The sequence below is a fragment of the Pan paniscus genome, chromosome 8 (genome assembly GCF_029289425.2).
Source record: "Pan paniscus chromosome 8, NHGRI_mPanPan1-v2.0_pri, whole genome shotgun sequence".
NCBI classification, from domain to species: Eukaryota; Metazoa; Chordata; class Mammalia; order Primates; family Hominidae; genus Pan; species Pan paniscus.
Genome location: NC_073257.2, coordinates 118,625,210 through 118,648,624, shown reverse-complemented (window position 1 = coordinate 118,648,624; position 23,415 = coordinate 118,625,210). Strand labels below are relative to the sequence as shown.

At 40.2% G+C, this 23,415-nt stretch overlaps 1 protein-coding gene across 5 annotated transcripts in view; it reads left to right on the top strand.

Moving 5' to 3' along the window:
* Window positions 1-23,415, top strand: part of SORCS1 (sortilin related VPS10 domain containing receptor 1) — a 589,577-nt gene that overhangs the window by 395,424 nt on the left and 170,738 nt on the right. For all 5 annotated transcript variants that reach the window (XM_055093367.2, XM_034931441.3, XM_003825559.5 and 2 more), the window contains exon 5: window positions 5,684-5,757. In XM_055093367.2, the coding sequence (XP_054949342.1) occupies window positions 5,684-5,757 (74 nt within the window). The remainder of the gene's footprint in view (window positions 1-5,683; window positions 5,758-23,415) is intronic.

Genomic DNA, 23,415 nt, shown 5'->3' with positions numbered 1-23,415 from the left:
ATCTTCCAAGCTTCAGAGTACCACCCTCAACTGTAGGGCATTTGACAGACTTCAGTGACAGCTGGGGAATGGGCAGTGACAAATTTGATAAATCCAGCTGTAGGAGAGATTGATGGAACCAGCAATAGGCCGTCATTCCTGCCCAGCCTTCATCAGCAAAGCCTGACTGTTCAGCTTTGATACTCTTATCTTTTGACCTTAATGACATTTGGATCCAGTCTACATCAGCTCCCCACAAGTATTGGTAAGATTGCACCTACCCAGCCTGGTTCCAGGCTCTCTTTATAGCCCCAGCTTCCACTTCACTCTATTATGCATCCCAGCCAAACTGGGTCTCTTGTTATTGACCAAAGAAATGTGAGAACACCACCCTGAGTTTTGCTGCTCTGTTTATTTGCACAGACTGACCCATTCCCCTAGAACACTTTTTCTGCATGTCTTCATTCTAAGACATATTAATTGTATTACAAAGCCCGCTGTGAATTCTTTTGCAAATTCCAAACTTTTTCTCTACAACATAGGCCACTACAACACTGTGCACAAAATATTACACATTACTGTAGGTTATCTGTGATATCACTAATACACAACATTTTCTTTGAGAAACTTAAATCTATTGGGGCAGGGTTGGGTGTGGGGGTCTGGATTGGGCATCATGGCTGTTTCACTATCTGCTCTCTGTACGGAACAGCCAAGTTAAAGACTTGTGTCAGCTCTTAGTGAAGTTTATGGAATCCTTTTAAGTGTTGTAGATTTTGGTTCCCCTTTGCATGGGTCGTGGCCCCCTCCTATGCTGTGGAACCAGAGCATCAGAACATACTTCTGAGGACCGCATTTTTCTCTGGACTGATTCTCTTTCTTCCTATTGAGGGTGATGGAAAAAAGAACTTGATATTTGTGATGCCTCAGGCCTGGCATTAGGAATTTATATGAAGTCCTTAAGGTGCCATCTCTTTCTTGCTAAAAAAGGATGGAGGAACAGCAGTGAGAAGCAGAGAGTCATAAGGTGGATGAGTGCTTTGTACCCAGGCCATCCCCAGGGCAGTATTAGGATGAGGCAAATAAAATAGAACTGGCAGGATTTTCTGTCAGCCTTTTCAAGAAGTACAATTTGCAGGCCCCCTGCTTCCAAAATGTTAAGAGGAGAGAAGGAAAGAGGAGTGGGCAGGCAACCTTGAAAAGAGCTGACAGCAGGATGTTTTCCACCAACACAGGCGCCTCCTAAGGAGCCTGTGTGGAGGATCCCCAGGAAACTACCCCTTGACCGGGGAAGCCACCGTGGGAAGCTTTGTGGTGAACAACATCTGGTCCCATGAACCAAAGACTTAAAACGTTATCACAACTCTTAGCTTCTGTGGAATTCTCCTAGCACAAATTTCTTTGAAATGGATGCTCTTTCACTCATTTCCCAGCTGCAAAAGAGAATTCTATCACGTGCACCTGTCTAACAATCTGAAAAGAGAGGATACGTTGATCCGATTTAGGAGTATTGAAAAGACTTTCTAGGGACACTGACAATTGCAAGCTTGTGGATCACCACAAGGAGTTGAATTTCTTATCTAGTAGCAAGTTGTCACTCTTCTAGGGATTTAACCAAAATGTGAATGTGAAGGTGGAAATGAAAGTTGGAAATGGCTGCTACCCTTCTCTCATCCCATCTTCATCTGCTGTAGACTAGGAACTGAGCAAAACCAGTGCATCCCATTCTTTCCCTCCCCCAGACTATTTTGTCCTGCTGTGGCATCCCTCTTTGTCAGTGCCTACCATCCAACTGGCAGCTCCAAAGACATCCAGAGGATGGCGCCAGAGATGCCTAACAGTTGGCTCAAAGCTCTCAATGAAACTAACCCTGGCAATTTCATCCTTTGGAATTAAGTGTATTTTTATCTGCATTCTTCTTAAAGCAAACAAAGACAGATGGCAAGGAAACAAGCCAATGTGAAAGATGTCTTAAAAAAAAAACCCTTCAGGAGAGGAACATGTCAGGATAGAGAAAGAAGTGCTAATAGCCCCAGAGTAGCATAATGACAGTGTGGAGGGTTAGGCCCTAAGGCTGCTAATAGATCTTGAGCACAGGTGAGTGTTGGGTTTGTGCTCATTAAGTTGTATTTACTAATGCAATGTAGTCACAGATACTTTAGAATGATTTTACACAGAAAGGATTTTCTGTGTTGCATTCTTATTGCAGATATAACCAGAATCTTTCCCTGTTCTCTAACATTTCTGCTCCTTCAGTTCTTTTTCAACATTTATACTAATGTTAGCTAAACAAAATCAAACCCAAGAATGGCTTTTTTTTTTTTTTTTTTTTTTTGAGACAGTGTCTTGCTCTGTTGCCCAGGCTGGAGTGCAGTGGTGCAATCTTGGCTCACTGCAAGCTCCACATCCCAGGTTCACACCATCCTCCTGCCTCAGTCTCCTGAGTAGCTGGGACTACAGGCACCGGCCACCACGCCCAGCTAATTTTTTGTATTTTTAGTAGAGACGGAGTTTCACCATGTTAGCCAGGATGGTCTCAATCTCCTGACCTCGTGATCCACCCGCCTCGCCCTCCCAAAGTGCTGGGATTACAGGCGTTAGCCACCGCGCCCGGCCAAGAATGGCATTTTTAAGTTCATGACACAGCACTAGTAGAGGAATAATGCCCTCCTAAAACTAGTTTAAGTACTCTTTCATCCTCTTCCTAATCTTTCTATCTTTCTCTAAGCTTGGCATAGCTAGAGAAAGCTGCTGCTGCTTTCTCTGATGTGACAGATAGTAATGATAGTTCTCAGTTCCGTGTTCTGACAGTCAAAAGAAACCTTGGAGTCAGAGACAGACAGGGAGGGAAATAAATCTTACTTAGGTGCTGCCAACACTATGAATTTTATTAAAGGACATTGACTCATTCTACAGGGAAAGCCTTCCGCTGGTGGCTGAGACAGTCATTGGGTAAAATGCTTTGATACCATTCCCTTCTTTGTGGAGGAGCACTTTGCTTCCAGACTCTGTAGGTTTAATTAACACGTTAACTTGAATGGCAGAGTTGTTGTTTTCTTTTTAGTCGGTATAACACCAGGCTGGACAATTAATTTTTTAGGGAGAAAATGTCTGAAGTAGTAGGTGGAGAATATAGAGCAATTTTGTCTGAAAGTGAATATTCAAGACTCTGCTTTCAAATCCTTGGGAGTTTCAAATATACTGATATTTATAGGGTTTTGTGGATGTGTGTTTTATTTGTTTTTTAGGTATACGCCTCTAGTTATAAATCCGTGGAAGCAAAACATATTCCTCTGGTAAATTTTCTTTGTCCACCAATTGTGAAACCTGTGTTCTTTATTAGGTAGAAACGTGACTAGGAAATTCACGTGGTACAAAATCATTATCTTTTTCCTTTATCATCTACTGTGTTTGAGGCACCCGTACACGTAGAAGGATAGGATTTCCAACATCTAAAAGCTTTGCAATCTCATTAAAGAGGCAGGAAGTGGTCTTAGATATTTTAGAGTAATTTTAGATAGAAAGGAATTTCTGCCTTGCATTCGTGAAAGGTTCTCTTGAAAGGCTATTAAGAGAATTAAATATAAATACGTGGCTGGTAGTTTGATAGCATCTGCTCTTGTTCCACAGTTCTTTGGAGATGAGACCGGTAGGAATCTTAGTAGGTAGAGGAGGGTTCATAGAAGAGGTGGCCTTTCATCTGGCTCTGAAAACAAGACTGGTGTTGAAGAAGGAAAGTCTTGAAGCCACTTCTGCCAGAGTGGGCAGCCTCAGTGAAGGCGTAGCAGGGCGTGTGTGGGAAGGTGACAGGGCCAGCCCACCAGGACCGAAAGTTACCTTTGGAGAGAGTAAATTGAAAGAATCTCACTGAGCTGAATAAGAGAGGCTTGGTTTAGTGGATTGTTTTGTATACCCACCACTTGAGGGGCCTCTATATGCTCACAAATAACAAAGTTGCTCTTTGAAGATATAAACAAATGTCATGGGACATACCTGAGTGGTCCACAGGCTCCAGATTCAAGCTTAGGGGATACATTTAACAAGAGAAAAAAAGAACCACAAACGCTGGCGCCCAACAATTCCTCAAGAGATGAATTCTCTGTGGGAGCAGGAATAGCAATCCTTTGGTATAGCCGTAGGAGCACCCAGAGTTTACATATTATTCTTGCAGCATGTATATGAGTTCAGCCTGTTACCCAGGCATATTATTATTTTGAACTGTCCTGATACTTTTACATTTGCATTAATCTTTGTATGTTACTAAATATCGATATATCTATATGACTTAGGCACACCACAATGGTATGAACTCTGTTCCCTTTAAACTTATAGAAAGAAGTAGAGCTCTGGGCTTAAGAAAAAGAAGACAAAGGGGAGAGAGAGAGAAGCAGATATTCTCGGGTTGGGTGCCTGCTGTTGTTGTATAGTCCTCTGTGTTGAAATACCAGGTGTTCAGGACATGCTGAGAGCAAGAAGCAGGCCATGTATACACTGGCTGTTTGAGTTCTCAGTTAAGACAGTGTGACCTGTCCCATCTTCTGTTATCTCTATGAGGGGAGTTGTCACCCATCTCTCCTTGGCACTCATAAAATATATCAAACGTGAAATGTACCCAGGAAACCAGTCTCCCCAGGCATGATGGCCAAAGAATGAATAATAGGCTGGGCACGGTGGCTCACGCCTGTAATCCCAGCGCTTTGGGAGGCCGAGGCGGGCGGATCATGAGGTCAGGAGATCGAGACCATCCTGACTAACATGGTGAAACCCCATCTCTACTAAAAATACAAAAAAAAAAATTAGCCGGGCTTGGTGGCAGGCACCTGTAGTCCCAGCTACTTGGGAGGCTGAGGCAGTAGAATGGCGTGAACCCGGGAGGCAGAGCTTGCAGTAAGCCGAGGTCGCACCACTGCACTCCAGCCTGGGCAACAGAGCGAGACTATGTCTCAAAAAAAAAAAAAAAAAAAAAAAAAAAAAAAAAAGAATAACGAAAAAGACTTAGAAAGAAAAAGTTACAGATTCTCCTTGGCTAGATGCCTGAATAATGTGTAATTATTACTTAGATAAGCTTACCTAGATAAGCTAGGCTTATTTATATCTTGTCCCTGTCTATCTTACCACTTTAACTCATGTTGTTCCTTTTGTGAATAATGCTATTTTTGTCCATTTGAATGCTGTCATTCATTCAGGTCCCAGCTGTTTCACCACAGCATCTGGAAAGCATCCCTAAATTGGCTCCTGTCTTCTGCATTATTTTCTCACTGGCTGCCTCGTGCATTTCTCATTATGTGAGCCAGGTTCAGGTTACATTGCGTACTCTTCCAGAACCAGGTCTAGATTTTGCACTTCTTTGCATCACCCACAATGCTCAGCACATGCTAGGTCAAGTGGCACAGCTGACTTTATCGCCAGGCAGAACAGGGTGTGCATTCCAGTTCATTCAACCACTTCTTTGACATGTAATTTCTCACAAGTCAGTTAATCCTTCTAAGCTTCAGTTTCCTCAACTGTAAAATGATGATATTAGTCTGATTTGCAGAATTTGTATAAGGAATAGAGATGGTACATGTGGAGCACTCACCTTGTATATGGCAGGTGTTCAGTAAATGTTGGGTATTATTATTATTACTACTGATCCAATGAACTGATGTTTGTGTGTTTGATGTACTATAGAACCATAGTGCTGAGTAATTTCTGTTCTTTACAGTTATACAGCTCTGCTGAATTTGGGAGAAGATGGCAGCTTATCCAAGAAGGGGTTGTACCAAACAGGTTCTACTGGTAAGTCTCACTTTATCTTGTAGCACATTAAGATATGACCTAGTCAGATATGACCTAGTAAATGCCCATTGGAATCTTGTTCTCACCAGTGCTCTCACATAAGGTCTGTTCTTATTGGGACATGCCCACATCCCCTCAGGGCAGGATGTGACATTAGAGTAAGAAACACTTTAAGAGAATGTTAAAAAATGTGTCACAGTCTTCTTGAAAAACCCCAAATGGATTATGGAGGTTAGTGAACTGCAGGGGCTTTATGAGAATTGCTTTGTTATATTTTGGTGGAACCTTTGAGACAGACATTTAAAAAAGTCTAATAGTGACTTTTTATTATTAAAAGCATTATATACACATATATCGCATATTCAGATGAAGGTTTTCAGTCTAAATAAGTAGGTTTTATTTAGTCTAAAAGTAGATCTTCCTCTCATTCCTGATTTTAGATCTTGTAGGCCTTCTCCTTGTTATTTATTTATTTATTTATTTTAGACAGCCTCACTCTGTCACCCAGGCTGCAGTGCAGTGGTGCGGTCTGAGCTCACTGCAACTTCTGCTTGCTTTGTTCAAATGATTGCCCTTCCTCATCCTTCCCAGTAGCTTGGATTATAGGTGCACGCCACCATGCCTGGCTACTTTTTGGATTTTTAGTAGAGATGGGGTTTCACCATGTTGGCCAGGCTGGTCTTGAACTCCTGACCTCAAGTGGTCCACCCACCTCAGCTTCCCAAAGTGCTGGGATTACAGGTGTGAGCCAGCATGCCTGGCCGGCCTTCTCCTTGTCATGTGGGACACAGTTGCTGTTGCTAGTTTCTCAGTTATCTTTCTAGAAATGTTCTGTGAATTGCCAAATGTGCGTGTGTGTGTGTGTGTGTTTGTGTGTACGTAGTCTTACTTTGCTTGGGTTGCCGTAACAGAATACCATAGACTGGGTGGCTTAAACAACGGATATTTATTCTTCGTTGTTCTGGAGGCTGGGGAGTTCGAGATCAAGGTGCCGGCAGATTTGGTTCCTGCTAACGACTCCCTTTCTGGCTTGCAGATGGCTGCCTTCTGTCTGTGTCCATACATGGTAGAAAGAGAGAGCTCTGATCTCTCTTCCTCTTTTTTTTTTTTTTTTTTTTTTGAGACGGAGTCTCACTCTGTCACCAGGCTGGAGTGCAGTGGTCCGATCTCAGCTCACTGCAAGCTCTGCCTCCCAGGTTCACGCCATTCTCCTGCCTCAGCCTCCCAAGTAGCTGGGACTACAGGCGCCCACCATCACGCCTGGCTAAGTTTTTGTATTTTTAGTCAGGATGGTCTCGATCTCATGACCTCATGATCCCGCCACCTCGGCCTCCCAAAGTGCTGGGATTACAGGCGTGAGCCACCACGCCCGGCCTCTTCCTCCTCTTATCAGGGCATTAATCCCATCATAAGGACCCTATCCTCATGATCTAAGCTAAACCTAATCACTTTTTAAAGGTCCTATTTGCAAATACCATCACACCATAGTGGGTTATGGTTTCAACATATGAATTGTGAGGAGATAAAAATATTCAGTCCCTAACATATATAGATAGAGATACTTGCATTTACATAGATGGTAGCTGTGCACACTGTTCTATGCCTTGTTTTTTTTGAGGGATGCAGTTAATTATGCATACATCATTATTTTTATTTGACTACATATCATTTTGCTCTAAGAATATAGATTGGAGGTAAATCTTATGCCTAATTAATGCAAAACATAAACTATATATGTTAGCGGGAATCTGTGTATGGGAAAAGAGAAATACGTGAAGAGAGAGAGAAGGGGGCAGCAAGAGAAAGAAAGGGACAAAGGAAATAGCATTCCTTTCTTTAACTGCCTCAGTTCATCCCCCTAATTAAACTAGAGGTGGCTGTGTCCATGGGAATGCGTGGGTAAAATTGAAAACAAGGAAAATATCAGAAGTTAACTGTGGCTTTTAAGTTTCCAAGATCTTAGATTCTGGCAAAGTAAGAACAAAGCACAGAACATTCTAGTGTGATTTTGATATTAATATTTATCAATACCTTTGAATGTACATCCTACCTCCTGCCAAAAGACGTGATTCTACCTTACCCTAATTTCTCTAATCTGCCTGTGGAAAAGACATTTAGGTTGTTTCAAGATTTTTACTACTATAAACCGTGTTACAAGGAATTGGCTCAGACAAGAGTTTAAATATCCTTTATTCATGTCATTTAGAATCACTGTGACAGTGACCTTTTAGGAGCCAATGATCTCCCTGCAATGAGGGCAGTGAAAGTATCTCCTCTTGATTCCTCCTGAAATCACACTGCCTCTCATCAGCCTTTAGAGTTACAGGCAGAATAGATCACCGAAGTACATAATAGCTTCCCACCTCCACTCCAATTCTTTCGCTTTTATATGAACTTCTAAGAGGAATGCATTTTTATCCTTCTCATTTTCAAACACTGCCCTAAAACCCCTGTGGGAGTTGAAAGCCAGAGAACTACATTAGAGAAATCTCTTAAAAAGCTAGCAAAACTGCCTGAAAAAGTTAGACAAGCTATTTGCAAACAAACTGTCTCAGAGATAACACAGGGACTTCTATATGGTAAGATACCACTTTTTCCCCTATCATAATGAGACATTTGTAACTAAAGGAGGTTTTTGTTGCACAGAAGCTTATTTACCTCTCTCCCTCTGGTGCTCTTGTTCAGGATGCTGTGAGCCTTGCTTCTAAAGTCCAAATTGACATCTTCTTTCTCCAGGATCTCAACTCTGTCTCTTACTGAATCTTCCTTCTCTGGTCAGCGTTTTTTTCTCCCTCTCTTACTAATTTTGTATCATATTCATGAGAAACCTTCATCTCTGTGTGTTTTGCATGTAAAGTATAAAGTTATTTTCTGGAAGAGAGGGTTCATGTCTTTTTCTTTCATTCTCTCCCTTTTTGGGGGTGTTATATGTGCATAGAAAGGCCTCAGAAAGTAAGCAAATGAAGGACTGAAATAAATGAATGTTGTCCCCCTAGATTATCCTGGAAATGGAGTTGCTGCTTTGCTAATGAAAAAGCATGAGGGACAAATCTTTTCTCAAGTCCTACTTTCAAATGACTGCAAATATCTGTACATGGTGCCCAGAACTAGAGGGTAGGAAGTAGGGCTTGGCAGAAGTTGGTTCCTACCAATAGAAACAATGAAAAATATTGAAAGGATGGGCAAGAGAAAGGAACTGAGATGAGAACATTTCCCATGTAAGTGGTACATATATACAGTGTTTTCTGTGTCACCAGAGGTCTTATTTATGCATTATTATAACCTGAACAGACCTCACCACTGCTTCCGCCAGTGCTAATTGCAATTTTTTCTTTCCTGTTCCTTGAAGAAGGAATCTTCTATGTGAAAGCTTGATCAGCAAAGCTCTTCTAATCAAAAGCCATAAAATTATTCTTATAAAAGCATTACACATTATTGTATGTGAATTCTGATTGATCTGTTAAGTAAAAGAAATAAAAATAAAACCTCCTTCTTTTGTTTTTGAATACAGACATATCTTGCCCATTCACGTCTTAATAGTACAACAAGCACTACTTAAGCTATTTAATCCTCATAACAACCTTCTGAAGTAAGCTTCTCATTATCATCATTAACAGATAGGGAACCTATGGCATAGAGAAGGTAAGTAATTTGGCTAAAGTCACCCAGCTGGAAAGTGCCAGAGCCAGAATTTGAATGAAGTCTGTCTGTCACCAAAGTCTGTGCTCTACTAAATCAACAAATGCTCTTGTCTCTGCCTCTTAGCCTTACGTTCTTGGCTGGGACTGTGAGCCCTGGAAATCTAGCCCACTCAGGAATATCAATGGTGAGAGCCCAAAGTTCTTTTGACCACAGTGCCAACTGTGCTTGTCAAATGGCTCACAAGGGTTCCTTAAGCTTGGTTGATTTTTCTAGAGAAGGCATGGGAACTCGTAAATTGCATAGTACCATGACTGTTGATGAAAATCTCGGTCTCTGCCCACATGGTCTGTATTTTCTAACTCTGAGCAACTACCTTAAGCTGACAGAAAAGTTGTCAATCAAAGCAATATTTATTAGACTCACTTCTGGAAACCAGTTACTTCAAATTATGTAGGAACTATGGGGCTATCTAGGATAATTCAGCAAGCGTAGTTAAAAGAAACCTCCTTTAATCATTTCTGCTTGGAACCTGGCTATTGGGGGTGTGTATGGGACTGAGGGAGATTTCTCTAGTGTTAAATCAAATTGTTAAGTTACCATGGGTAATAACATAGAATTTCCCTAGAGAAGAAATGAAGGCAAATTCATATTTTTTCCTCATCACCTAACATATTGATAATTATTTTTATTTCTGGTAGCAATGGTCATGCCACCCCTGGAAGTAATAAATAGCAATTGTGAAATAATTATGGCATGCAACAGCTTATTCTTACGTTATCACAGTGGTTTCTGATAATGTTACCAAAGCACTGGAGGTTTGGTCAAGACCCTACTGCACACAAAGCCAGTCACTGAGACAGCAAGTATTGCCAAAGAAGAAGGCTTTAATCAGGTGCTGCAGCCAAGGAGACGGGGACTCAGTCTCAAATCCATCTCCCTGGCTAAAAGTATGGGTTTATATAGCAGGAAATCAATGTAACAGGGTGTAAAACAGGAACTAGGGAGGGGCGAGGAGGCATCTGGTTCATGATCTGGTGAGTTTCAGTTCTTTAATACTTTTTTTTTGAGAGGCTTGAAGATCCTTTCCTGAGGAAGGAACTCAGATAAAACAAATACAAGTTTCAAGCTTTAACAGCAGAAGGGTCAATTTCTATGTTTATCTAAAAGAACAGTGTATGGGAGTATTGAACTGGTTTTATTAATACTACCATAGCAACCATAAATAAGAACTTTCCTCCAAGGAGTTCAGATTGTTTCTAAAACTGACTTACATATATAGGACATCATGTAAGAGACAGCATAATATTACCATTAATAGAATAGGTGTCCTTTTAATTTAACTGACAGCAACAGTGGTCTTGTTCTTTCCTGTGCTGGAAATCAATTTTATTGGGAGGCAGTACAACTTGCAGGTCAAGGGGTTCAAGGACACTGAGGTTTACTTTCTAGCATTGCCATTTACTAAGTAAAAAAATCATGGGGAAGTTACATAACTTCTGTGTGACTCAGTTTTTTCCCCTGTAAAATAATTAATACCTACTTCATCAAATGAGATGCTTCTTGTGAGTTGGTTACATGCCTTGTGCCTAAGAACCATATTGAATGCCCACTGGCTACCAGTGTTAATATTATTCATATCTATTTCTATCTGTATTAGTTTTGTTTTTCTTTGTGTTGTCTTATGATCAGGTTTGCTTTCCCCATTTTGTGACAGCAGTGGACACTAGCAGCTTTAGGCTTACTTTTTTTTTTTTTTTTTTTTTGAGACATTGTCTTGCTCTGTCACCCAGGCTGGAGTGCAGTGGTGCAATCTCGGCTCATTGCCACCTCTGCCTCCCGGGTTCAAGAGATTCTCCTGCCTCAGCCTCCTGAGTAGCTGAGACTACAGGCACAGGCCACCATGCCTGGCTAATTTTTTGTATTTTAGTAGAGACGGAATTTCACCATGTTGGCCAGGCTGGTCTTGAACTCCTGAGCTCAGGCAATCCGCCTGCCTCAGCCTCCCAAAGTGCTAGGATGACAGGTGTGAGCTGCCATGCCCAGCCTAGGCTTACATTTTAACAGCTTAGAAGCCCCATCAAGCCAGTCTGTCTCTTTTTCTCTATTTCCAGGGATTGAATCTGAGAGGCCTGGCTTGGATCAAGGACATACAAGATAATTCATTACTCATGTAGGTCAGACACATATCTACCCCAAGAATTGAAATACGGTCTGGGGTTGAGACCTAATCAAACTGCATGGTTCAAGGTTGGAGGAAATGTAATTCCTAAAAAGGGAAAAAAAGACACACACACACATACAAAGATTACGTTACTGTAAGGGAAGATGGGTTTTCTTCTTAGGGAAAAAATATAGAGATGGGAGAACTGAGTGTCATAAGGATATAATTCCATCAGGGGATTTATATTTGTTGAGTAACTACATTGGTCTAGCTAGCCACATGATAATCATGCTATTTGATCCTCTTAACAAGATTATATGGTAGTGGTTATTATCCCCATTTTGATGAAACAGAAAAGTGAAGTGATGTAGTTTATCCAACATAACACATAATTTGTAGCAGCCAGGTTTTGAAAGATCAGTTCAAATTCAAGACTTACTCCCTTCTCATCCTCCAATAAAAGACAGGAGAAAAAACTTCAAATTTTTAAATTGTATTTTAGTTTAGCACTTCAGTAGGTAAAAGCTAAGGTGCCGCATCTGACACTGAACAAAGAACATGGTGGTGGACGATCAGTGGTATCCAAATGCCTTAAATAAGGAAACCTCCTGCCAAAAGCCAAATTCTCTACTGGAGGATGGTGAATGTGGTTTGTTAGGATCTGAGTCAAGTTTAGTATAAAGAAATGGAAGGCATTTCTCATTAGAAACTCTTCAGCAATCTATTAATTATGCAAAAGACAATGCAATCTCGGGGCTGTTTCACTTAATTAAAAATAGGTTCAGCCTTACCTTATTGATTATGTTGCTCTGACATACAGACAGCTGGCTTGAAATAGGGACAGCTGAATGGTGATACATATTTTCTGTGACTAATTCACACATGGAAAATCAAGAGTTGGCTCAGCAATGAACCTTTGTTATTTTGGAATGCCAGCTATGTTTCAAGGATGTCCCTCTGGGAGTTATATGACATCTGTATTATATAGCAGAAGGATAAATGTTTATCCTTATGCTATACTCAGTGCATTTCAGCATGTATACACATTCTCATTCTTCCCCACAGTTCAATGCCAGTCAATGTGAATGACTTCCCATTCCACATCTTTTTCAACAAGTCCCATTTGTTGAGCATTTACTGTGTGCCAAGCCTTGTGCTAAGTATTTTGCATATATCGTTTAAATCAATCCTCAAATAATTGATGTGAAGTAGTTTCTTGATCAAGACTCTTTCAAGATATGTGATAGAAAAATGCATCCTGTTTTAAGAAGAAAAAAAAATTTTAAAGAGATATTGGCTTATGGGTCTGGAAAGTCAGAGGAACTTTATTAGACTCCACTGTATCCATAGGCTTCTTAAAGGCATCAGATCTTGATCTCTCCCTGTCATTCCACTCTCCTTTCCTCTGTTTTAGCTTCACTTGGGCAAAATTTCTCTTTGCAGTGGCCTCTAGAAGCTTCTATCTTCCCAATTCACTCCAATGTTAAAGAAAAGGACTTCTTGCTTGTTCCAGAAAAACTCCTAGCATTAAATCTTATGGGCTCTGATTAGGTAAAATGCCCATAGAGAGACCTGGGGCTAGAATCAACTTTACTAAACCACGTGGACAGAAAGTAAGGAATATGATGCCCCAGGAGAGACTAAGGTGCTTTTACCAAAAGACGTGGGGAAGATAATGCGAAGGCATCAACAAGAGGTACCCATTATCCAGAGATGTTTCAGTCCTCTTTTTCAGATGAGAAATAAATAAGTTAAATAAATAAACACAATCTTATATAATTTTGCATAATGTCTCACACTAGTAGACAATAGTAGTGAAATTTAAACCCAAGTATGTCTGGCTAGAGAGCCTGTGTTATCTGCACACTATGCTATAATCTACCTCCAGTGTATCTTCATGGCACCCACTGGGCTATGTACCAATAAAGTCTGGCTTTTGAGCTTGAGTTCTCTTCTTACGTAAAACTCCTACATTGACAGATACTTTATCCACATCCACTGGGCCTCACTGCTAGTCCTTGAAGTGATTTTTTTTTTTTTTTTATATACCTGGCCTATTATCGCTGCCCCAAATTTTCTCCTCTAACCTTGAGTATCAAGGCTGACACGAAAGAGGCAGCTTCATAAACTTTTGCTAACATACCTGTCCATGATCAGAAAACACTCCAGAATATAAAATAGCCTCTCGCTCTCTCTGATTCTGACTCGTATCATTACCATTCATTCTCAAGGCCTTGTTGAATATTGCTGCCAAGCCAACTTCAGGTTTTTATCCCTCTTATTGTTGTTTGATAGTTTGTTTCATATACACGAGGTCACCTGGCCATTTGTCTTCCTCCTTCAGATATACCAGCCATTCAGCACAGCACCCCTAAGACTTCTCTAAGCCACCCACACTAAAGAGACTTAGAGAATGTGGCACGAGATGGCTGTAACTCTTTCCTCTTCCTGCCCCCTAGTGAATTTAGTGGATTCAGTAACAAGAGACTGAGCCTCTGCATTTTTCCTTATCCAGGTTCTGCAAACTGGAAATGGGATGAAGTCTAAAAAGGTTACAAAAAAAGGAGAGAAAGAGCATAAAACTCTATTAGATAAAAATGACCAGATATACCGATAATATATTAGGAAGGGGGTATGGCTTTTTTTTTTTCCAAGATTCTCTGCCTCATCTCATACTCAAAGCTATGAAGCAGGTCAGTGTCTGCAGAAAACTTCAAAATGAATACCATCACTCACTTTCAATTTATGTTGAGGTGGCAGTGGAATATCTTACCATTTAGAATCAGCTTTTTGAAAATAGGCTTCCATATTTCCTGATTCCTCATATCCCAGCGTGACTACTCTTGGGCCATATTTATCTCTGCTGTCTTACCTCTTCTTAAATATGTGGATTTCCAAGTTGTGTCAGTTCTTCCCTCATAGTATTATCCCTGCCCACTTCCTCACCCATTCTCCTTAGCATTACCCTGGTTTAGCTCCACCACCAACACCCCAATGAGAAATAATGAAAAAAGCCTCTCCATTCATCTTCCTATATCACTGCCTAAGGACTCTTGTGTCTCCCCAAATATTTGTCTCATTCCTCATTGTTTGCAACATAAATTAAAGAGGAAGAATCTAACTAGGTTCTTGCCATGGTGGGCTCGAATGTACTTTTTCTGACCTACTACCCACTCTAATTCTGTATGCTAAATTCCAGGAGTCCAGGTAAGTAATAGTAAGCACTAGTAAGTCTATGGATCTGTCAATACTTCTTACATCTGTCCTTATTTATTTTAGCAGTGATTAATTTTTAGCACCTATTACGAGCCAGGACAGTTTTAGTCTTTGAATACAAAGATGCTGTGTGAGGATTTTTGTCATTTATTAGGATCACAGTGGATCTTTCTGGCCTTATACCAAAGCCCACCTCTGCCATGGAGCCTTCTTTGGTTCTTCCTGCTTTTGGGGACAAAAGAAATCTCTTTATTCTCTGAATTTAAATGGGATGATGTCACAGATAAAATGTAATATATCATACCATGTACCAGATTGCAGGTCTATATATGTGATTGGTAGGAAAAGCATGGATTTAGGATGAACATATTCAGGTGTAAATTTCTAGCTTTACTATTAACTAACTAGGTGATTCCAAGAAACAATTTCACCTGCCCAAGCTTCAATTTCCTGCTACAAAGTCTTATTTTTAGCATTAAAAATGACATATTATCATTATTACCATTAAGTAACTTAGCACTTAGTATGTTCTCCATATATATTTCTTTATTGTCTTCTTTTCATTTCCTTCTAGAAGATAAGTTTTTTAAGGTTCAAGGCTCTGCCTTTAACATATTTCTATCTTGTGTACTACAGTAAATAGAGCAGCAGAAACTTGTGCATACACACACACAGGGTACTAAAATTCATCAGATTTACACATGCTTGTACATGTACACATGTAAATCCATCAACGCACAGACTGAAATATCTTGAGTAGACCTCATTAGTTAAATTAGAGAGCTATAGTAGGTAACCTCTGTATTTCCCTCTAGCATGAAAATGCCAGAATTCTAAATCACTGGAGTATATATTGAAGGAACGAAAATTTTAGATCCATGAAAGGCACACTTTTCCATGCACTAGGCTATTTATTAACTCCTTAGGCTGTCCTAAGGAGTAATGAGATCCCTGTAACCAGAGAAATTCAAGCAAAAACAGAAAGACTCATCCTAGACTGCTCTCACAGTGCGAACCTGTCCTTTACTGCTGATTTTGACAGGTCTTGATACATTTCAGAATATGGAGTTCAGGAGAAGAACTCAGAAAGCCCTTTTCTTTGAGAATGGACTTTGTTCGCTCTCCTTTTACACTTTCCCTTATTCTCTCAGGCAGTCTCTTCTAATTCTGAGCCCCTGCCCTCTGAGTAGAATCCTGTATGGTTTGGATAAGGAGCAGGGAGAAGTGGCAGAGAATCTTCCCAGAGATCCCTTCCCAAGGTCTACTGAGGCGTTTCTAGTGCCTGCACTAGGAGTTCTAGATAAGAAAATTTTTATTACCTTGAGAGGCGTGGTATTTCTTCTTCTTTTTTTATTGTTAATGGTCTCCACATGAATGCTGCTTGCTAACCCTTTTGCACCTCCTCCACATTTTTTTTTTTTTTTTTTTTTTTTTAGACGGAGTCTCACCCTGTCGCCCAGTCTGGAGTGCAGTGGCGCAATCTCGGCTCACTGCAAGTTCCGTCTCCCAGGTTCACGCCATTCTCCTGCCTCAGCCTCCCGACTAGCTGGGACTACAGGCGCCCGCCACCACGCCCGGCTAATTTTTTGTATTTTTAATAGAGACGGGGTTTCACCGTGTTAGCCAGGATCGTCTCGATCTCCTATCTCGTAATCTGCCTGCCTCGGCCTCCCAAAGTGCTGGTATTGCAGGCCTGAACCACTGCGCCTGGCCCCTCCTCCACTTCTTAATCTTTTCCTGTGATTAACAAGTTTTCCCTTCAAATTAAGTTAAATTTCCCCTGCTGCAGTGTGAGCCCATCACTTTTCATGCGACCTTCATTCACTAATGGCCATCATTGATTCCTGTCATCCTTATCTTGATGATGCCTGTCCCCATAGGCTGCAGCTTCTCTATCTTTGAACAATAGATATTCAGTCACTTCTCGAGACTTCACTAAGAATTCTTATTATGGCAGAATGCGAGTGATTACCATGAGTGAGGGTAAGAGGGAAAAAAAATCCTCATAATTGTATCTTCTTAATTTATAATTTTATTAGAAAGAATTTACTTGGCCCTAGTGATCACACCTCACTTAGCTTTCAAATTAAGGGCCTCTAAGTTTGCATCACGTCTTTGTATGCTTATCCTTGTTCATTCAATCATCGATTTTGAATGTTGCCTTTAGTCAATAGGAGATGGTGTTTAATGTGTAAAAATTGGAGTGCTGGAGTCAGAATACCTTTGCCAGAATCCTGTTTTCAAGGGGTGTGACATTGAGCTCTTTAATTAACTTCTTTAAGCCTTACAGTATTCATCAGTAAAATGGTCCTCATAAGAGTATCTTCCTCGTATACTCATTGTAAGGATTAAAATGAGATCATTCAGGTTGGTTACATATGTGATGAGTAAATGTTAACTGCTACTGAAAAGAGGAATAGGGAAGAGTTGGGTATTAATGTGTTTCTGAAATGTGGCAATCTCATTTTGATTCGATTGAATAATTTATATTTTCAATGGGAATTTTTAATGTGTGCATGTATTTTACTTCTTTGTTGTCCAGAATCAGCAACAGTGGATAGAAAATCAGCTGAAGGTTTTATTTGTAGCTTCTCAATTTTATATTATTCAACTCATTTAATTAGTTTCAATGGAGTGATTTTACAGGCCAAATTCTGGCCACAAAGATGTAGGAAACACAGTTCCTTCCATAAAGGGGCTTGCAGCTGCTTAGGTAGGACTGCAAAGAGAATGCCTAAGGAAGCATATGGAAGGATATTTCCCCTGCATAGCTACTGCTCAGTGAGTTTGCAGCCAAGCAGGTTTGGGGCCTGAGGTCACAAGGCGGGCAGTCTCAAGTAAAACTGGGCATGGAATTGGGAAGAGAAGAGCAAGGACAAACTAGAACCTGTCGGGACATCTGCATCTGCCTCTCACTACCTCTAACTAAAATGAGTCTTGGAAGAAATTGACTGCGCTCCTTTCCTGCCTTCCAAATCTCATATTTCCTATTGGCGAATTGTAATATGAAGCCATACAGAGACTGAGAAATATAGTTCAGGCAGAAGTAAATCACAGCCTATCCTTTGAAAACTTGTCACCTGTGCAGGTATTTTGAAACCATGTATAACTCCCAAATAAAAGCAAAAGCAAAATTATGCTTCTACCTAGCATGATGGCATTTCTGCTCCTCCATAACTTAAATGTGATAAATAACTTTCCCCAAAATGAAATCATTTGTGTATGCCACATTATGTATATTTAGGTAATAGTCCTCCTCTGGTTGAGTCATGCTTCCCCTTTCTATATCCTGAAAGCAAAATGCTGAGATGTAGCATTAGTCAATATAATCAATATTGACATATTTTCTGCAGAAAACATAGGTAAATGTGGGAGAAGAAGACAAAAGGAAAGGATTGTTACACACACACACACACACACACACACACGTGTAAGAAGAAATTGACAACAGAGCAGAGACAGCAAAGTGCCTAGAACAGTTGGTGGCATGTACTGTTATCATAAAGTCTAAATTTTCATCAAATGGAGGTGCATTATTATTTTATGTATCAGCAAAAAAAATGCTGCCAATTAAACTACAGATATATCTAAGATATATTGTGGGTTTCATTCCAGACTAGCACGAATAAGTGAATGTTGCAATATTCTTGCAGCTCGGGGAATAGGGAGGCCTGAGGAGAGGGAGAGAGATGGGGTAATCGCTGGTCTGTGGAGCCGTCAGAACACCCATGCCATTTATCAATTAAGTTTGCAGTCTTATATGGTTGTTGTTTGTGGCACTCCAAAACAATCACAATAGTCACATCAAAGATCACTGATCACACATCACCGTAACAGATGTTACAATCATGAAAAAGTTTGAAATGTTGCAAAAATTAGCAAAATGTGGCACGGAGACATGAAGTGAGCACGTGCTTTAGGAAAAATGGCACTGATAGAATTGCTGCATGAAGGGCTGCCACAAACCTTCTATTTGTAAAAAACAAACAAAACAAAACAAAAAAACTCAGTATCTGTGAAGAGCAATAAAATGAAGTGCAATCAAAGTATGCCTGTATAACATTTGAACAATCATAAGATACCTACTGAGGTACAAGATGTTAAAATGAGAAAAAATTGGCATTTTGGAATGGATGGAAGAGGTGCTCAATAAATATTTTCTGAGTGAGTGAAAAATGTAGGACAGATAATGGGGATGAGGTGGCATTATTTATTCATTTTATTTATTTTAATATTTCAATTGACACATAATAGTACATATTTATGGGATACATATAATATATAGTTATCGGATCAGAGTAATTAGCATATCCATCTTCTCAAACATTTATTTCTTTGGGCTGGGATCATTCTATATCCTCTCCTCTTGCTATTGGAAAATATATAATAGATTATTGTTAACTGTAGTCACCCTGTTGTGCTATAGAACACGAGCACTTATTCTTCCTATCTAGCTGTCATGCTGTATCTTTAAGTACATTTTCAAATTGAAGGTTAAATAGGGTTGTCATAGTAGATAACTACCGAGATGCGGAATGCTAAATTCAAGACAGAAGAGTAGAGAAGACCCAAAAACTGAAGGTTGACTTATTTGACTGAGCACAAAAGGAAGGCAGAGTAGATAGAGGAAAATTCTAAAACCAACTGTAAGACTAGTAAGTCTATGTAGGTGATGAGCCCCGATGTATTTACGCATCGGAATCTCAGGATCAAAGAGAACTTAGAAGACATCTCATCTGACCCCCTATGACTTGCAGGAATCTCTTCTAAAAAATGCTAGAGAAATGGATGGAAACATCATTTTGGTTTGGGAATGGAACTTGGTCTGTCTGTCAGGATCTATCTTCCTCTAAAGAGAATAACTAGAGGAAATGGACCTGTCCCACTATTTTTTATTGTTGACTCTGGCACTTAAAACATCAACACCTCTAAACAGGACAATTCTATAATTTAGAGAAAGCTGTCAAGGTTTTCACAGGCATGGCAAGATGTGCCCTGGGGTGGGGGACAGAAGCTGCATTTATGAGATTTATGGTAAAGGGTTTTTACATGAGTGCTGAAGTTTAAGGCAGCTAAATCCCAGAAGACAAATACTACCAATAATTGAATTACAAAGCCATTATCATGTGCTGAACAGAGCAATTTTATGACTCTATTGTGACAGGATGAAACCTGTTAGAATATTTATGCACTTGGGATAGCTTCTGCTTCACCATCCCAGGGAACAAACCAGCTCTTCCATTGCCTTCTATGATCAGTTGGCCTTCCTGAGTAATTGAGTAGTCAAGGAAAGCGAGATGCCTAAGAGAAAGGAATCCAAAAGAGACATAGCAGACAACCACATCAGGCACAAGCCTCACATTTGACCTCACATTTCAGCAGCTCCTGGACCCAACATCTTTATGTTGTCATCTGCTATCAGGTTCTGTCTGTGGTAACCAGGGAAGCCCAAGAATAAATAAGAACGCTGGCTGTCAGCATTGTTTTCTACTTATGAATAAATCAAAAATAAGAACATCCCAGAAATAAGAGCCACTAAAACAACCTTAACACTTTTTTGAAAAATGAAGTAGCTTAATTTTTTTGTGATTGTCGAAATGCCTGAATCATAAATATAGGACAGCTGAAGTGATACAGTTGTTTACTTTCTTTAATGACAGCATAACCAGTCCATTCCATGTGATGAGGCTGACTTACTAAATAGATTACTTTCCTCTTTGTAGGAAATTGTGGCTTTGCTCTAATTCATGTCCTTAATAAGATTTGGGCATAGGATTTTTTTCCTCTTTTATTTAAAAATAATTTTAGAATTGCAGAACAATTACAAAGATAATACAGAGAGTTCCCATATCCTATTCACCCAGCTTTACCTAATGTTAACATCTTACATTACCATGGTGCAGTGTTTACCAATAAAAAATTAACGTTGGTAAAAAACAGTGAACTAAAATAGAGACTGTCTGGATTTCTCCAGGTTTTCTACTAATATCCCCCGCTTTTTTTTTTTCCTGACCCAGGGTACAATCCAGAATCCCAAATTGCATTTATTTTTCATGTCTTTTTAGTCTCTTCAAATCCGTAGGAGTTCCTCCGTCTTTCCTTGACTCTGATGACCTGGACAGTTTTGAAGAGTACTAGTCAGGTATTTTGTAGAGTGCCCCTCAAATTGGGTTAGTTAGTCTGATATTTTCTCATGATTACAGGGTTATAGATTGTTGGGAAGAATATCACAGAAATGATGTACCCTTCTCATCACCTCATATCAAGGAGTACAAGATATCAATATGTCTTATTACTGATGATGTTAACTTTGATCACTTGGTGAAGGGGGCGTCCTCCAGGTTTCTCCATTGCAAAGTTACTTTTTTTCTTGTCCCATACTCTATTTGTTGGAAGCTCCCAGATTTCTCCATTGAAAAGTTACTCTTTTTCTTGTCCCATACTCTGTTTGTTGGAAGCAAGTAACTAAGTACAGCCCACGCTCAAAGGAAGAAGAATTAAGCTCTAACTCCTGGCAGGATAAGTATCAAAAAGTGTGTGAACATATGTTAATATAACCAGAAAATTGATCAAGATTTTGGAGAGATACTTTGAGAACATGCTTTTTGCCTGCTATAGTATTCGTAGCCAATCTTGCCTACAGCAGTTATTACTGTAGTGTGCTAATGAAGGTGAATAAGCTCAATTCTGTATTGCGTTTTGTTGTTTCTTTATTTCTTTTTCTTTTCTTTTTTTTCTTTTCTTTTTTTTTTTTTTTTGACGTTGTCTCACTCTGTCGCCCAGGCTGGAGTGCCGTGGCGCAATTTCCACTCACTGCAAGCTCCACCTCCCGGGTTCACCCATTCTCCTGCCTCAGCCTCCAGAGTAGCCGGGACTACAGGCACCCGCCACCATGCCCAGCTAATTTTTTGTACTTTTAGTAGAGATGGGGCTTCACCATGTTAGCCAGGATGGTCTTGATCTCCTGACCTCTTGGTCTGCCCGCCTCGGCCTCCCAGAGTGCTGGGATTACAGGCGTGAACCACCGCACCTGGCCCTTATCCCTTTCTCACTTTAGGTGTCCCTCTGCCCTGGCTCTGAGCTGTTGTCCAGAGGATCCCTGTTGACCTACTAATTAAGGGCAAGACTCTTTGGCTAATAAAGTTTTTTTGGTCTTTTTTTAATGAGCATTTTAGAGTCTGACCTGGAATGGAGACGTCAGAAGAAAATGCACTTTCTCTGTGACTGATTTTCTTGGTTGACCATGGAGGCGGGGTTCTCACCCAGTAGTTCTGAGCTCTCCTCTTTGTTCAGTTGGGCAACTCACACATCTTTTCCAAAAGGAAGGTGTTATACACATACACACACAGGCACACACTCACACTCACACTCTGTTTTACCTTTTCCTGTCTCTCCTCTGTCTTAACCAAGGAAAAAAGCAAGTCTGGCTGCTCCCAAAAACAAAACAGACCTGTAAGCAGGGTACTAACCTCTGTGTTTAAGTCATTTTAATTCCCAAAACAAAGAATGTAGGTTCTAAATTCACCAATTAAAAAATACATGAAATATATGGTATCGTCATAAGGTAAATATTCTAAACATTTTAAGCCCTCTTATACCTTATGGACTTAAACTTTGTGGGTGAGGGAAGACTACAATATCTCCTCCTATAACAGTTGTTCCTATTGAAAAACTAGAGAGATTAGAGAAACATACAGATATTTACCTACAAAGATCATCAGTGCAGCATCATGTCTAAAAGTAAAACAATGGCCGGGCACGGTGGCTCAAGCCTGAAATCCCAGGACTTTGAGAGGCCAAGGTGGGCGGATCACGAGGTCAGGAGATCGAGACCATCCTGGCTAACACGGTGAAACCCCGTCTCTACTAAAACTACAAAAAAATTAGCTGGGCGTGGTGGCGGGCGCTTGTAGTCCCAGCTACTTGGGAGACTGAGGCAGGAGAATGGCGTGAACCCAGGAGGTGGAGCTTGCAGTGAGCTGAGATCGCGCCACTGCACTCCAGCCTGGGCGACAGAGCGAGACTCTATCTCAAGTAAATAAATAAATAAATAAATAAATAAATAAATAAACAAACAAATGTAAAATGATAGATATTACCAATACTCTGTGATCAGAAAACTAGTTAAGTCAACTATAGAATATTGTACAGCTGGCAAAACAGTGCGTCCTAATATTACATCATGTGTTACGCTGTGTTCGTGATGTGATGCAAAAGTCTTAAAAAGAAAAAGGAGTGCCTACACGAACACTGAAAAAGTACTCTAGGATTAACAGCAAAATATTAAAGGTGGTTAACTCTAGATGGAGGGATTGTAAGAATGTTTTAGTTTCCTTTTTTTACTTCTGTATACTTAGTATTATATTTTCAATGAATACATACTCCTTTTGCAGTCAGATTTTTCAAAGCAGTGTAATTTTTAAAGCATGCTATTTAAATAAATTATACAGGCAGGGTGTGGTGGCTCACACCTATAATCCCAGCACTTTAGGAGGCCAAGGTGGGTGGATCACTTCAGGTCAGGAGTTCAAGACCAGCCTGACCAACATGGTGAAACCCCATCTCCACTAAACATACAAAAATCAGCCAGGCATGGTGGTATGCACCTGTAGTTCCAGCTACTCAGGAGGCTGAGGCAG